The sequence below is a fragment of the Zeugodacus cucurbitae genome, chromosome 3, assembly GCF_028554725.1.
Source record: "Zeugodacus cucurbitae isolate PBARC_wt_2022May chromosome 3, idZeuCucr1.2, whole genome shotgun sequence".
NCBI classification, from domain to species: Eukaryota; Metazoa; Arthropoda; class Insecta; order Diptera; family Tephritidae; genus Zeugodacus; species Zeugodacus cucurbitae.
The window spans coordinates 77,639,653-77,654,325 of record NC_071668.1 but is presented as its reverse complement, the minus strand read 5'-3'; the positions used below and the strand labels follow the sequence as shown (position 1 = coordinate 77,654,325).

The window sequence follows — 14,673 nt, the reverse complement described above, 5'->3', positions numbered from 1 at the left end:
AAGGTTAAATAAAGGGGTTTATATGAAAATCTTACGGTTTTTCTTTATTATATTGATTTATTTTCATTATAGAATTCGAAAATGTTATTACTGTTGAATACTACAATTTTGAATATATATCTGTTGATTAGGTTAGATTTGGTTATATGGCTGTTCTCCAAGGAAGAATCTTCCAAGAAGAACAACTAAAAACTGAGAATAGTGCCTGCAGTGGCTTAGTACTTATATGTATGCATGTGATAAGAGGCCTTATCATAATTTTTAATACTTTTTTTCAATATGTAAGAACTTCAGACAAAATGCGGCACTCACAAGCCAATGAAATCAAGTGCTTAACACATGCACGCAAAAGTTGTGATAGTGTGCATTCGAGTGTTAAACAATAATATTATTTTTTAATAGAAAAATAGCCGAATTTATGAAAATATAATTTGGAGCAAGCTGTGAAGTGTGTTCGTGCCGTGTGTGAAATACATGCATACATAGACATGTACATAGAAAAGTGATTCAATAACGAGCAAGTACATAAGTAAGCAAGCAAGTAAGTAAGTGTGTGTGTAAGTAATAGCTCACAGTGCTTCGAGTGTCTTTAATCCAGCCAAAGCGTTTGCCGGTATCCGATAGAACAGATTGCCCTCAAGCCGTAGCGTGCGTAATTTCGGCAGATGCTGCAGACTGTCCGTGTCCATGCTGGCTAAGGCGTTGCCGTTCAGCTGGCTTTGTTATTTGCATTCACAATATTCACATACAATTTTTTGTTTATTTGCAGTTATTTTGTGTGGATATTTATCCAGTTGCGTGGCAGTTTGTGCGGTTGCAGCGTGGCAGCGCAGAAATTAAAATACAAAACAGGAAAGTAAGCTTATAACTTTACTAGTGACAATATTGAAAGAAATAAAAAACCTTTTCAAATTTTGTTTGAATATTTTTTTGTTTAAAACAAATTACTTGAAAGAATTTTGAGTGCAATGGCCTATTTTTTGATTTTGATTTTGCTGTGCCGGGTATTAATGCGTACGCAAGAAGCATACATTAAGGCGCTCTATACTGTAAGCCAAATTAGTTGAGCGTGTAATAATTTCAAATGAGTATAACTATGCTCATAAAAATTATAAGTGCTATAGAGTTGTCTCTGCATATATTTATATATTCTCCAATAATAACAACAAAAAGGTATTATGCTTAATTATTTGAATTTCTAGAGTACTTACAGTGAAATTAAATTTTTCAATCCTTGAAATGTATGCGCTGGCAATGATTTAAGGCCACAATTTTGTAAATTCAAACGTTTCAATTTGCCAAGTCCATAAAATGCATTCGGATCAATATTAATGATGCTATTGTCGGATAAAGTTCTGTGAATAATGAATGAAAGAATACAAATATCTCAAAAAAAATTGTTAAAAATAAAAAAAATTTAAGCTAGAAAATGTGCATGGCCATTTGCATGGCAGTGAGGAAACAGCGCCTCATCACCTCGTTCTTGCCAAATGGGCATTATTAATTGCCGGTTGTGTTGAAATGTGGTAATAAAGTCATTTATCTAACCAAAGTTGAATGGAACAAGAGAGTGTGCGGCGGTGGCACAAACGTGTTACCAACGAAAGTAAGCACTCAAAGCTATGAAGGAGATGAATTGAAGTTGAAGAAGATCATCAAGTCTGCCACTTGTAGAAAATTGATGTAAAAATATGATATAAATGTGCGTGTGCATGTAAGCATACTAACTAATGAGACTACTATTAGCTCAATGAACAAACTTTTTAAAACGATTCTCTAGTCCATATAAGAAATAATTCAGCAAGCAGTAAGTAGGAAAACTGGGCGCTCTATCTTGTCTTCATTTTTAGTACATCTTAAAGGAGCGATTTGCATGACCTGTTGCTTTGAAGAGGTTATTAGTCCGTTAAACGTAGTTCCGCATCATCTCTCTCACTCTTCCTCACTCAAAAATCTACAATGGACTCCCTTACACTATTTGAGGCTTTACAACCGAAATCAAAGTACCAAAGAATTAACAATTCAGCGAAATCTCGACTTGGAACTAATATTTTTTCATTCAACTTTTCTGGAATCAAAAATTCTCTGCAAATTTCTGTAATTCTTATAAACTATTTTCCACTTACAGTTCTTCGAGGTTGGGTACCATGAAAAATGTGTTAGCCTCAAATATAGTTATGTTGTTGTTGCCCAGATCTCTGCGAAATATGAAGCATATAAGAAAGAGTTTAATTTCTAGAAGTAGCATACAAATCATCAAAAATCATTTTCGTACAGCAAAACCATGCAATTAGCAAGTCATGCGGTCGAATTTGCTAACTAATTTGAGAGTAATGAATGTACTTACAGTGTCACCACGGTGTCTGGCAGCTCCACGGGCACCGCAACAACGCCAATGCCGCGACAACTGAGCGACAGCCGCTCCAGCGTGCCAGTGCAGTGGCAATGCTTCTGCGTCCACACCTCACAGACGCTGTGCAAAGTGCGTGGTTGCCGCTCTGCGTTCGCGCCCTCAACCGATGACGCACGCCCATCGTCCACCGCCGCAGGCTTATCAGCTGTGGCCGTTGATGACGCACCGCTTGCCGCCGCGGCCGCCTGCACGCTGCCATGATACTCCAGCAGTGTTTGCTCGTACAACAACTGCGCCTCCTTTTCCGGATCGACAGATGACAGCACGACGTTCTCACGTATCTGCTCGGGCATACTGATGACGGCGCGCTGCATTTGCTTGCTGTCAGCGGCATTCCCAGCCACAGCCGATGGCGGTGATGTGTGTGTTTTGCCTGTGGCGGTGGCGAGCATACGCTGTGTGTTGTTGTGTATATTTGCGATATTATTCAGTTCGCGCGTATCACTTTCATTTGTGGTTTGCGGCTTACCAACTCGTTTATCGCTTGATTTATGCGCATCCGCTGGCGCGCGCGTGATGTTGCCGAGTTTATTTGGAGCTATGTTGGCTGTGTTGTTTGTGTTGTGTTTGTTATCATTGCTTAAACTACCGTTACTTAAGCTATCACTACTGCTACGCCTACTACTTTGCTGGTTAATACTAATACTGTTGCTGGCGCGCGCATGCTGCTCAGCCGCTTCTTTGGTTTCCGCCACAGAATGTTCACCAAGCAATAATTTCTCTACAAACTGCGCCATCTGGCGTTCCACGGCGTCTAGTGCATTGCTATCGCTAACTGCGGTAGCGACAGCGCCAGGCCGCCGTTCAACACCTTCGGCTGTTTGCAGCATCTCCGCGCTTATTGCCAGCTTACTTAGCAGCAACTGCAATGCGCACAACACCAACACGAATATCACCGAATCTTTGAGTAGAAACCAAGAGTGCGTGCTATTGCCGCGCCCCCGGCTAATGGCCATGCCGTCACCAGTGCAATTGACGAGCGCTAACCGTCCACGACGCGATCTGCTCTGCTGCGTCGCTCTGTTTCGCTGCTGCTTCTTATTTGCTTTTTGTTGTGTTGACAGTTGACTGTGTTGTTGTTGTTGTTTTCCGTTTCGCCACTGATTGATGCTGCCAAACATTTGTCATTTAATGACAGTAGTGTGTGCAACACATTTCGCATACATGACGACAAAACTACTAACGCTGGCGACGAGCAGACAATAACAACAACAACGGTGTGTAGTGACAGTTGGAGGCGATATAGACTGCTAGAGTGTAATCGATGCGGTGTGCGAGGGTTTTACGAACAACTTATCATTCTATTTCTTTTACTTATTTCCACTACTTTACAGATGTTCTTTGGAAAAGTATTTAAGTTCTTCGTTGTTTGCCGTTTGATTGAACAGATGTCGCCGATGTCAAAGTTGCTCGGGTTACGCTTTGGTTGTTGTAAGATAACCGCCGTTGATTTGCTGAGAAAGCTGCAAGAGAAATGAAAACGAGTTTATCACTTTGCTACGACAAATGTTGGAAGGGTTTTATACTTTTGGAACAAATGAAAAGTTAAATAATGTATTTTGTTTTATGGGATCTACTGTCTCCTTTGTGAGGAATGCTTTCTTGAAAACTCAAAAGCGATGGAATTTATCTCTCTAAACTATTTTGAATAAGTCTTCACCATTTCTGTCTAAAATATTTCAAATAAGCAACAGAAACTATTTAGTTATGGTCAGAGAAGACAGCAGCTCTTCTCTTCATTTCAGGCTTTTTAAATTTATACAAACACACGAAAGCATCTTGCAGCTCTGGCAATTACTTTGCCATCAATCAAATCCCTGACAGCTGCATTTCATTGCATTTAATAGATAAACACATTTTGAATAAGAATTCACCTTTCACTCCATTTATGCACAAACAGATATACATATGTGTGTGCATATACATATATTTTTTGCTCCGCTCAAAGAAATTTTACGGTCAAGGCGCGTTTTCTTTTTGTCCAAATTGCAATGTTGTGCAAATAGCATATCAATTTGATTGACTCGGAATTTCGTGAGAACAACAATTATGCCATACAAAAACGATCAGAGAATTAATTATAGTACTATAATCGCTAGCTGGCGGAATATAGTGAGGATTTCACTTGCTATACAAATATGTATATTTTGCAAAATTTGTTTGAGAAAAAATTGTAAATAAAAAATTAAGTTTAAATAAAAATAAATTAAATTACTTCAAAATAAAAATTTAAGAAAAGAAATATTGGGTTGGCAAAATCTCCCTTCCGCCTTTTTGTCTTTCGAATTTTGCGACTATGTATTAGGCGCTACAGAACTCGTATCTGGCAATATTATCAACATCTGTGAAAGGTCTTGGCATTACCTACAAAACGACGCTATGGATGATTAGCTGGGGTATTCGGTTCAACAGTTATAGACGTGTAAACATGGAGTTCACTAACGCCGAAATTCGCGCTATTTTAAAGTTTTCATTCGTTAAAGGCAAATCCATTACAGAAACGTTCCGTGAGATTAATGGTGTTTTGGGGGATGGTACACTATCACTTCGAACTGCGGATGGCGATAGAGGTTAGTCACCAAACCAATTTAAACCATCTCCAGAAGGCTGGTTACACAAAAAAGCTTGATATTTGGGTGCCGCATGATTTGACGCAAAAAATCATCCTGGACCGCATCAACTCCTGCGATATGTTGCTGAAACGGAATGAAATCGAACCATTTTTGAAGCGAATGTTGACTGGCGACGGAAAATGGATCACATACGACAATATCTAGCGAAAGTGGTCGTGGTCGAAGGCCGGTGAATCATCCTAAACAGTGGCCAAGCCAGGATTGACGGCCAGGAAGTGTTTGCTTTGTGTTTGGTGGGATTGGAAGGGAATCATCCACTATGAGCTGCACCCATATGACCAGACGCTTAATTCTACCATCTACTGCAAACAACTGAACCGTTTAAAGCAGGCGATCGACCAGAAGCGTCCAGAATTTGTCAACAGGGAGGGTGTAGTGTTCCACCAGGACAACGCCAGAGTACACACTTCGTTGATGACTCATCAGAAGGGAGCTCGGATGGAAGGTTTTATCGCATCCTCCATATCGCCCGGACATAGCGCCAAGTGATTACTACCTGTTCCTGTCCATGGCGAAGGCCCTTGATGGTGTAGAGTTGAACTCAAAAGAGGTTTGTGAAAAGTGGCTATCCGAGTTGTTCGCAAATAAGGAGGAGAGCTTCTACGAAGGATGTATTACGAAATTGCCGTTTAGATGGAAACAGATTATCGAACGAAACGGCGCATATTTGAACTAAATCCGTAACACTTTTTATAAAGCATTGAATAAAGAGCAAAAAATCAAGAACGGAGTTATTTGCCAACCTAATATTAATCTCAAATAATTATATATCACAGCCCAACAACAAAGCCGACGGTTATTATTTCCTTATTAGAAACTTGTATTTTTAAGTGTTGCGGTCTCCTACTAACTGGGTTGAAGCCTGTAGCAAGGTTCATCTTATCGCCATTACTGAAGTTCGACCTGGCTACTATCGAATAGACATACATACATGCATACATATGTTATGTGGTGAGTATAAACATCTTTTCGGAAGCAAACAACCAAGTTTGAATAGAGAACGTTTAGGTAGAAACATACGTTCTCATTCAATCTCCAGATATTGATTTACTGAAGATGAAACGCTTCGGTTATCCTGTCTAAAAATCCGCCTCTACAAATATGAGAATCAATCTTTTTTCCCTAGGACTACTTAGCATCCCAAAGAACCGACTTCCTCAGCAGTCCAATTGATAGCTTCCCTAGACTTTATCGGAATCAGCTCCGTAATCAACACAACCTGACGAACACTATGGATTCAGTCTGAATTATGGTGAGCTCGTGTTCAATAAATATATGTATAAAAAGCGAATCTTAGTTCAACTCTGGACCAAAACCATTGTTCAAATATAAAAGTACACATCATAAAATAATTTCATAATATTTATAAATTCAATATTTTTCTATCTATTTGGATTCGACGACAGGAGAACTGGTTTATTTATTGAACATATAGAAAGTTATAATACCTAGACACCTATGTGTGTGCATTATACATGAAACAATAGTCTGCATGGACATATTCGACACACACATAAGCAAGTCCTATCTTCTGCTATTCATATTGGCCTCTAAAGCCGAAAATCTCTGCAAAAATATGGCGAATTGTGCCCAAGCGTCAGCCACTTTGCATATTTAATATATAAATATAAAAAATATATGTACATGTGAGCTACATTTTTAAGCAGATTGTGCAGTACAGGCTAATATTATGCTTATGAAACAGTGGCAGCAAAAAATAGGAAGCGTTCACATGCAGTCACTTTTTTTTTAATTTTTTGATGTAAAATTTTGAGAGAGTTTTTTAGGACTTATATCTCAATTAAACGTTGTTGGCTCTTGGTTCAAAATATAACTATTATGCCCCGAAAGTAGGCGTGGTTAATTGAAAAAAAAAAATATTATTTTATGCTTCAGCTAAGATTTAATTTTATTATTTATGGATTAATAGATAGATGGATTAAATTTATTCGTTAAAGTTGAAATATGTTCAAAGTGAAGAAACTCATAAAACTGTTTTCGCTTTTTGTTGTTGCTTTTTAGTTATCTAGTTTTATATATTTGCCAACGTAAAACTATAAACACACATTATATTTTTATTGTTGTTTTTGTTTTTGTTTTGCTTACAAACTCCAGTCATTGTGGCTCACCGCAACATTAAAGCTCCGCCTGGCATCTGAACGCATTTATCCTTCAACACCGCACACTTTGAGCCCCTAAATAGCAAAAGTTTTATGGGATGGCGGGCCTACGGCTGCCTCAGTGGCTGCTAACTTTTTGCCAGCAACATTTAAACGTTTATGTGTGTGTGTTATTTATTTACTTATATGCTTACCGATGCGCTCACGGGCAAAAACTACACACACAGGCACTCGTAAAAATTTTCCGTTTGCGCATAAAAACACACAAGCTCATGGGTAAACACCTCGCTGTTATTGCGCTTTTCGCCGCGTGCCGGTGTTGCAAATGCTGGTGTGTGTGTGTGTGTGTGTGACATGTGCGTTTTTTTGTATGCGCTGCACACCAGGCGCTTGCACTTTAACGTTAAGTATAACGGTAATTTTATGAGGTCATAAAAATAATTCTATCCAAACCGCATAAACGCACACTTGCCACTTGCCACATGCAGACCCGCAACGGGAAGCATTCTCAATCGCCGTTTTTGTTGTTGCTGTTGTTTATTCCCAAAATTTGGAACGTTTAAGTTTTGAATGTGTTTAACGGTATATTTTTTATTTACTTAGTTTTTCGTTTGTTCAGTCAACTTTGCTACTAAAATTACCAACTCCACTGAATGCCAATCAATTTTCCACTAATTTGCTTGTTGGCCATAAATTTTCACTTGTAGACTCATAAATAATTGCCGGTCCATGGTCCATGGCAATTTGACACTCAACAGGCGGGCGAAAATGCAGTTTTACATACACACAATACACTCAAACACCGACAAACGCGCACAGGCATGCAGCACTCAAGCGCGTACTATGCTCGATGTCATGCTGGAATTAATTAAAAATGTTAATTTTATGCCAGAGTTTTTGAAACTTACAAGTATTGAGAGTTTTTTTCAAATTTTTTTTTCAAAGTTTGACGTCGCGTTTTGCTTGTACAGCACAGAAGTCAAGTGAATAACTAATGATAAATGGTTTGTAGCTCCTTTGATAAACCAAAACACAAACAATTGCAAGTTAAATCTCTGTAAAAAAAGCTCTGTCTATGTAATTATGTCCGCCGAAATCTGTATGAAATATGCCAAAATGGGCGCAACAAAATGCTTCACCGAAATGCAAGTGAATGCTTAAAAATAATCGGCAGAGAAGTGCCAGCTCGAACATGTTGCTAAACGAGTTTTCTGCCATAGCAACTGCAGCGGCGGTTTGGGGGAGCGCCATTTGAGCGCTACCGTTGCAGCGGTTGCTTTCAATGAATGAAATGACAGCAACAGAAGCGATCGACTGCTGCAGGCTGCATGCGCATGCGCGTGTGTGAGGCGCTTCGACAGCGCGTTGCGTCAGCTATGCATACGTTTTACGCGCTTAAACAAACATGCATTGGCAGCAACAGGCGCGCTTATTGAATTCGCGTTTTGCGTGTTTTTTGCATTAATGTCAGCTGGTTGTTTATAGTACTGCCAACGGCGCTCAAATTGTTTTTCAATATTTTTATTAAATATTTATTTTGTATTTTTTGTTTTTTGTTTCTTGAATTGTTTAACATTTTTAGTTGCTTGTTGTGTCGTTGCGCATTCGCTTTCAATTTAAATTCACGCAATTTGTAACGTGCTACAGCAGCGCCACCCTTCAATGTAATCAATGTGGAGTGCTTTAGCTTTAATTTATTTATTTTTGGTGAAAAATGGCATTTTGTTGAAAAAAATTGTTTTTTTTTTTTTAGTTATTTAGGCTGCTTTTATTATTTTATTTTTTTTATATATCCCGAGCAGTGAGTATTTTTTCACAAGACCTTTTGTATTTCTCTTCGAACTGTTATGTTTTTCAGTTCACTAAGGTCTCTCACCAGTATCAACCACATCAACAATGTCAGCCTCGAAATCCAGCGCAGAATCACTCTTGCCAACAGGTGCTACTTTGGACTGAGTAGACAATTGAAAAGTAAAGTCCTCTCTCGACGAACAAAAATCAAACTCTACAAGTCGCTTATCATTCCCGTCCTGCTTTATGGTGCAGAAGCTTGGACGATGTCAACATAAGATGAGACGACACTAGAAGTTTTCGAGAGGAAAATTTTGCGCAGGATTTATGGTCCTCAGAATATTGGCAACGGGGAATACCGCAGACGATGGAACGATGAGCTGTATGAGTTGTAGTTCAGCGAATAAAAAAATCAAGATAGGTCATGTTGTCCGAATGGACGAAAACACTCCAACTCTGAAAGTGTTCGATGCAGTACCCGCCGGAGGAAGCTGAGGAAGGGGAAGGCCTCCGATCCATTGGAGGGACCAGTTGGAGAGCGACCTGGTTACACTTGGAATCTCCAACTGGCGCCGAACTGCGAAGGAAAGAGAGGAGTGGCGCGCACTCATCGATTCGGCTATAACCGGCTAAACGGTTCAACGCCAATCACAAGGTCTCTCATATAAAAAAGGTCTCTCTGACAAAATACCTACCACTTGACCCAGATACACTGTACAACACTCGACTGGGTATTGAACCAAAGCAGTTTATTTCAAGAGATCGAGTCATAAGTGAAAATGTAATTTCTAACTTTTTCGAAGTTCGTCTCCAAAATAAAAATATATAACTCCGATTGGAGCTTATAAAAAATATTATAAATTATGGAAGAAAATATTAAACAATAATATTATTATGCACTTAGCAGCTAAGTGCTAAGTTGATAGCTCGAAGGCTATCAAGGCTATCAAAATATATTTTTCAAAAAGTACTGGTCCGATTTTAGAAATCTTTCGCTGTGAGTGTTATTAAGCTCCCTTTACATCTGGATATACATATATTTATTATTGCAAACATTTTCTGTTTCTGTCAAAGTAAATAGCTTAATTGAATTTCGAACTCGATAAAACTTCGTAGAATTAAACTAAAACTGTTGTTCAGTTCAGAACTCCAAATAAATCGATTATATATTACTGCACGTCTTGAATATCAACAATTGATAGAAGATTCCCATTTTTTCATTCGCTGTATAGGAAATCATATAGACATCAAATTCAATTGCATTCAATTTACACTGCATTCCGAAATGCATCAGTTAACAAGGCCAAGAACAAATTACCTTCAAAATTCCAACATGCGCCGGGTTCTTTGAGCAAATTTTTCATTCAAACTGCATACAAAATTAAATTTTGATAGAATTTTTTCCAACAACTCCGCTCATTACATACAAAATAACTGCATAAGGTAATGAAAAGCCTATTCAGCGCTTTCAGCGTATGCCAAGTAAGCCTCGATGCAGTTGTGGGTGCATAAAGCGACTGCATGTTGCATACTAAATATGTAAATTGAGCTGTCATTAAGTGAGTTTTGATTTTATCGCATTTAATGCGTGTTGAAATTTTTCAAATAAATCGCCGAATTGGCATTCAATTATCGTGGCTGTCAAATTATAGTCATATGCGATATCAATGACGCGTTGCGGGGCCTTCACAGTTCAATACTCAAATTTGAGTATGAGTATATGCAATGTGCAGCTAGAATGAGTCAAATTATAATTACATGTTTGCTGAAAGCAGCATAAAAGCATAAATAATTACGCGTGTTAATAAACTCAAGCTTCTTTTTTGTTATAATTTGCAGTGAAAAATATAAAAAAAAATGTAATGAAAGGCCACAAATATGCTTACGGCGTTGAAAGCGGTTGTATTACACTCACATTTCACGCAAAAACAAAAACACTTCAAATTCAGAAAAATAAAAAAAAATTTATAAAAAAAATTACATTTGAACCGATCAAATAAACTTCTGCTCGTCATACAAAAGCCACTCGAGCATATTGCGCTGCGCTAAAAGCAATTATGACTATCATTATATTCAAACAATCACGCTTATCCGCCATACAATGGTTGTACACGCGCTCTCGTTTGTTTCACGAAAAGTGCTTTCTTCAAAAAAAAGCAAAAAAAAAATGTTTTAAAATCATTGCTGGCGTATTTCTATTTAAATTAGTGTGGTATTTGAATGAGTAATGTGTGGCAATAAAGAAATTTGTATGCTCACATATTGACACACACACATCTCTCTGAACGCGTTTGCAATTATCGCACATTATCTGCCTGTAATGCTTATCGCGTTCACGACTCCCCAGGGCACGGCAGGTGGCCAGCTCAATCGCTGGCTTCTTAATCACTCGTGTTTTTGCCAGTCGAAGCTGTGTGTGCGTGTTTTAATTGTATGTTATTATAAAGTGATAATCGTGTGCAAATGTGGGGTGGAGCGAGCAATGACGTCGACAAAGGTGGAAAGAAAATGTTTGATACCATCAATTATATACCTTTCTAATAATAGAAAAAATATAACAAGTAGTTGTGGTAAAGCTGTTTAAATAAAGAAAAAATAAATAAATTTCTTGTTACTTTATAAATTAATTATTAAATAATTACTTATTATCTTCAAAAGAAAAATACGAATTTATCTTTCTGAGCCTGTGAAATACCTCTAATGAATGGAGTCGATCTATTGTCACAGTCATTTCCAAAGTTATTGGCGCAATGAATTCTTAAATAGACTCACAAAGGAGATAAAAACATAGTCTGTAAACGAAGTCTCAAGTATTCTATACACATTTCTATAGTCATAGGCATATATGCTTATTTTTCAATTGCCTTTTTTTCTAAAATTTTCACACACTAAAAATTCTGAAATTTTCCAAGCAATTTCTTCAAGAATCACCTGGGTCTCTGGAAAATATGAATGAATTTGAAAACTTTCATTGATAAAAGTGCCATGGCATGCCTCAAATACAACGCCACAAAGTGCTAAAAACATGTGCACAGCAAATTGTTGGTGCCAAATGGTCTGGCGGGCCTTCAAAGTCCCGCATTCCACGAGACTATAAATATTAACATTTATAATTATAAAAAAAAAATGTCTATATATTTATACAAATGCGGTGACATTGCGAATTTTTCTTGTTTATTAAACATTACTAATTGCTTTCTTAGCATTCTGAGCTTTTGTTATTTGTTATTGTACTTATTTAAATATTAAATAATGAAATGAATGAAAATGTGAAATTGTGAATGAATTTCATTTTGTAGCTGATTCTTGAAATTTTAAATTATTTTAGGCTGATAAATGCGTTTAAGTGGAAAGCAAGTTGTTGTTAAGAGCTTTGGTGGTCGTGCTGAAAGCTTGTGCTACTGCATTGAGGAAGGTTAAGGCGGCTGATATGTAATGGTAGACAGTTTAAGTGGTGTTTCATTGTGAGTGGAGTAGTATATTATTTAATAAAATTTAAAAAAAAGAAATACAACAAATTCATCTTCGAAGTGTGAAATTTTCATAAAATCGATTTTTTTTTTTATTTTATGCTTATTCGATAATTTATACACGACATTTCGTAAAATTGCTGACATCCAATTTAAACTGAGTATTCTTGAATATATTTACTATACAATGACCTTTTTGATTGGTTGAAACTTGTCAATTTGGCATTTAAAAAAATACCATTTTTTTACCTAAAAAAAAGATTTTTTTTTCAGAACTACGCCATTTTGTCAATTTTTGATATTTTTCAAAAATCGGAGGTCATTGTATAGGAAATATATTTAACATTAATACCCTTTTCGAATTTTGTTGTTTCAGCAACTCATTCGGTCGGAATCATGTCAGCAGTTGGGGAACTTTTTTTTGGCACCTCCGAAGGTAGCATATAACTCCGTTATTTTACAATATTTGTGTAAAAAAATATTTGAAATATATGTAGCTGAAAATATTCCTTATTATGTGCAACAAACTTCGAAACAGTTGCTCGAGTACTTTCTTAAAAAAAAAATCACGAAAATCGCCTAATTTTTCAAAGGTTACACTAGTATTGCTCCTTAAAGTTCTTACTCTAAACCAAAAATATGAAAACAAAAAAAAAAACATCATGGAAAAGATAAGCATTTCACACAATTTTTTATTTCCTATTTCCAGCAACATTTTAAGTGCTTTCTGTAGTGATTTTATAAGTTTACAAGCAAAATTGAGTATTAAAACAACAGCAAATTCTCACTACATATCACCATATGTGTTTTTTTATTGTACGAAAACATATTGTTGCTGAGTCTGCTTGCCTTGTTGACCATCTTGGCAGTGCGCCAAACAGATTTTTCGGTAGCAATATGTACTGCCGCAATTGTAGTCGACACAAAATGACAAGTAAATTTGTTGCAGGCATAATTTATGACATAATTAATGCGGAGTGAAAAAATAAATTATAAAAAAATAAAATTTAAAATTAAATAAATGAAGACATTTAAAATAAATTATTTGGTACATAACTGATAATTTTTGATTTTTAAAATTATTTTAATATTTTATGTATATCATATATTGATATTGGAAATATTTAACAAAGGAATTTATTTATTGTTTATAGTGTAATTTATTACTAATTGTATATATAAAATAAATTGATAAATGCTATAAGGAGACAACTTGAAAAATTTAATAATCTAATACCAGTTTTGTGGCACAGCAACAGAACAAAATGATCCGTATGCTTTTAAACACCACTGTATATATTTTAAATTAAACGCATTCCTAGTTAAAAGCTCATATGAATACAAGCGAAGCACTCTCTGTTCTACTCGCTGATTCTATTTATTTTACTTTATTTCCTGCCTTTAGCAATTTGCTTTATATTTGTCGTGCATTTAATTTTTGATTTTATTTGCATTTGGGGTGCTTGGAAAATGTGCCTGTCAATGCCGCAATTCGGTGGGGTAGCAATTAATGTCAACTGGTGGCGTTTGTGGTGCGTGCGCCAAGCAACACAAATACAAATTGGTTTGGCGCAATTGTGATGAATTTACTTAGTGCCCACTAGTGAAAAAAATATTATAATAATGGCTGTGATTGAAAAATGAAAAAGTTCGAAATTTATACCAAAAATTTCATAAAAACTTTGTACCGCTGAAAAGTCTATTAAAACCAAATGTTTTCATAGTTTGAGCAATAGTTTTCAATTATATTGTTATAATACAGTGGAACTTTCATAACTCGAACTTCTCTAAGTCGAAGATATCCATAACTCGAACTTTTGAATTGGCAATAGCGTTTAGAAATCAGATTTCATATAAATTTCCTTCCATAACTCAAACTTATTTAACTCGAAGTCTCTCTAACTCGAAGTTTTATTGTGGATTATCGTGCTTCGAGTTAGAGAAGCTCCACTGTATTTATAAATTATATACCAATTTTATTTATTTTCTATATTTTCACAATCTTTTTACAATTTTTTTTATTTTTTATTTTAAAAATCTCATTTATACTTAACACTGTTCTGCAAGGAATTCCCATCAGGCTGTTTTGTTGTGAGTTACAGTTTGAGCCTACAACACTGTAATCTACTTAGATATACATATGTATACTAATGTACATAATATATACATAAGTATAAATGTATGGTTGACAAGCAATTTACAAACAACCATCAACATTTCGCCATTCCCATTTGCCATTGGTATTT

The 14,673-nt window shown here is 36.3% G+C and overlaps 1 protein-coding gene across 3 annotated transcripts in view; it reads right to left on the bottom strand.

Annotated features, from left to right (window-relative positions):
- LOC105211447 (uncharacterized) overlaps positions 1 to 14,673 on the bottom strand; it is a 46,486-nt gene that overhangs the window by 13,510 nt on the left and 18,303 nt on the right. For 2 of the 3 annotated variants that reach the window (XM_029039727.2, XM_054227098.1), the window contains exons 2-5: positions 2,348 to 3,876; positions 2,127 to 2,198; positions 1,212 to 1,355; positions 574 to 717 (exon numbers count right to left, since the gene is read on the bottom strand). In XM_029039727.2, the coding sequence (XP_028895560.2) occupies positions 574 to 717; positions 1,212 to 1,355; positions 2,127 to 2,198; positions 2,348 to 3,534 (1,547 nt within the window). In that variant the 5' untranslated portion in view covers positions 3,535 to 3,876. The remainder of the gene's footprint in view (positions 1 to 573; positions 718 to 1,211; positions 1,356 to 2,126; positions 2,199 to 2,347; positions 3,877 to 14,673) is intronic. The other variant, XM_054227099.1, reaches the window with a different exon arrangement.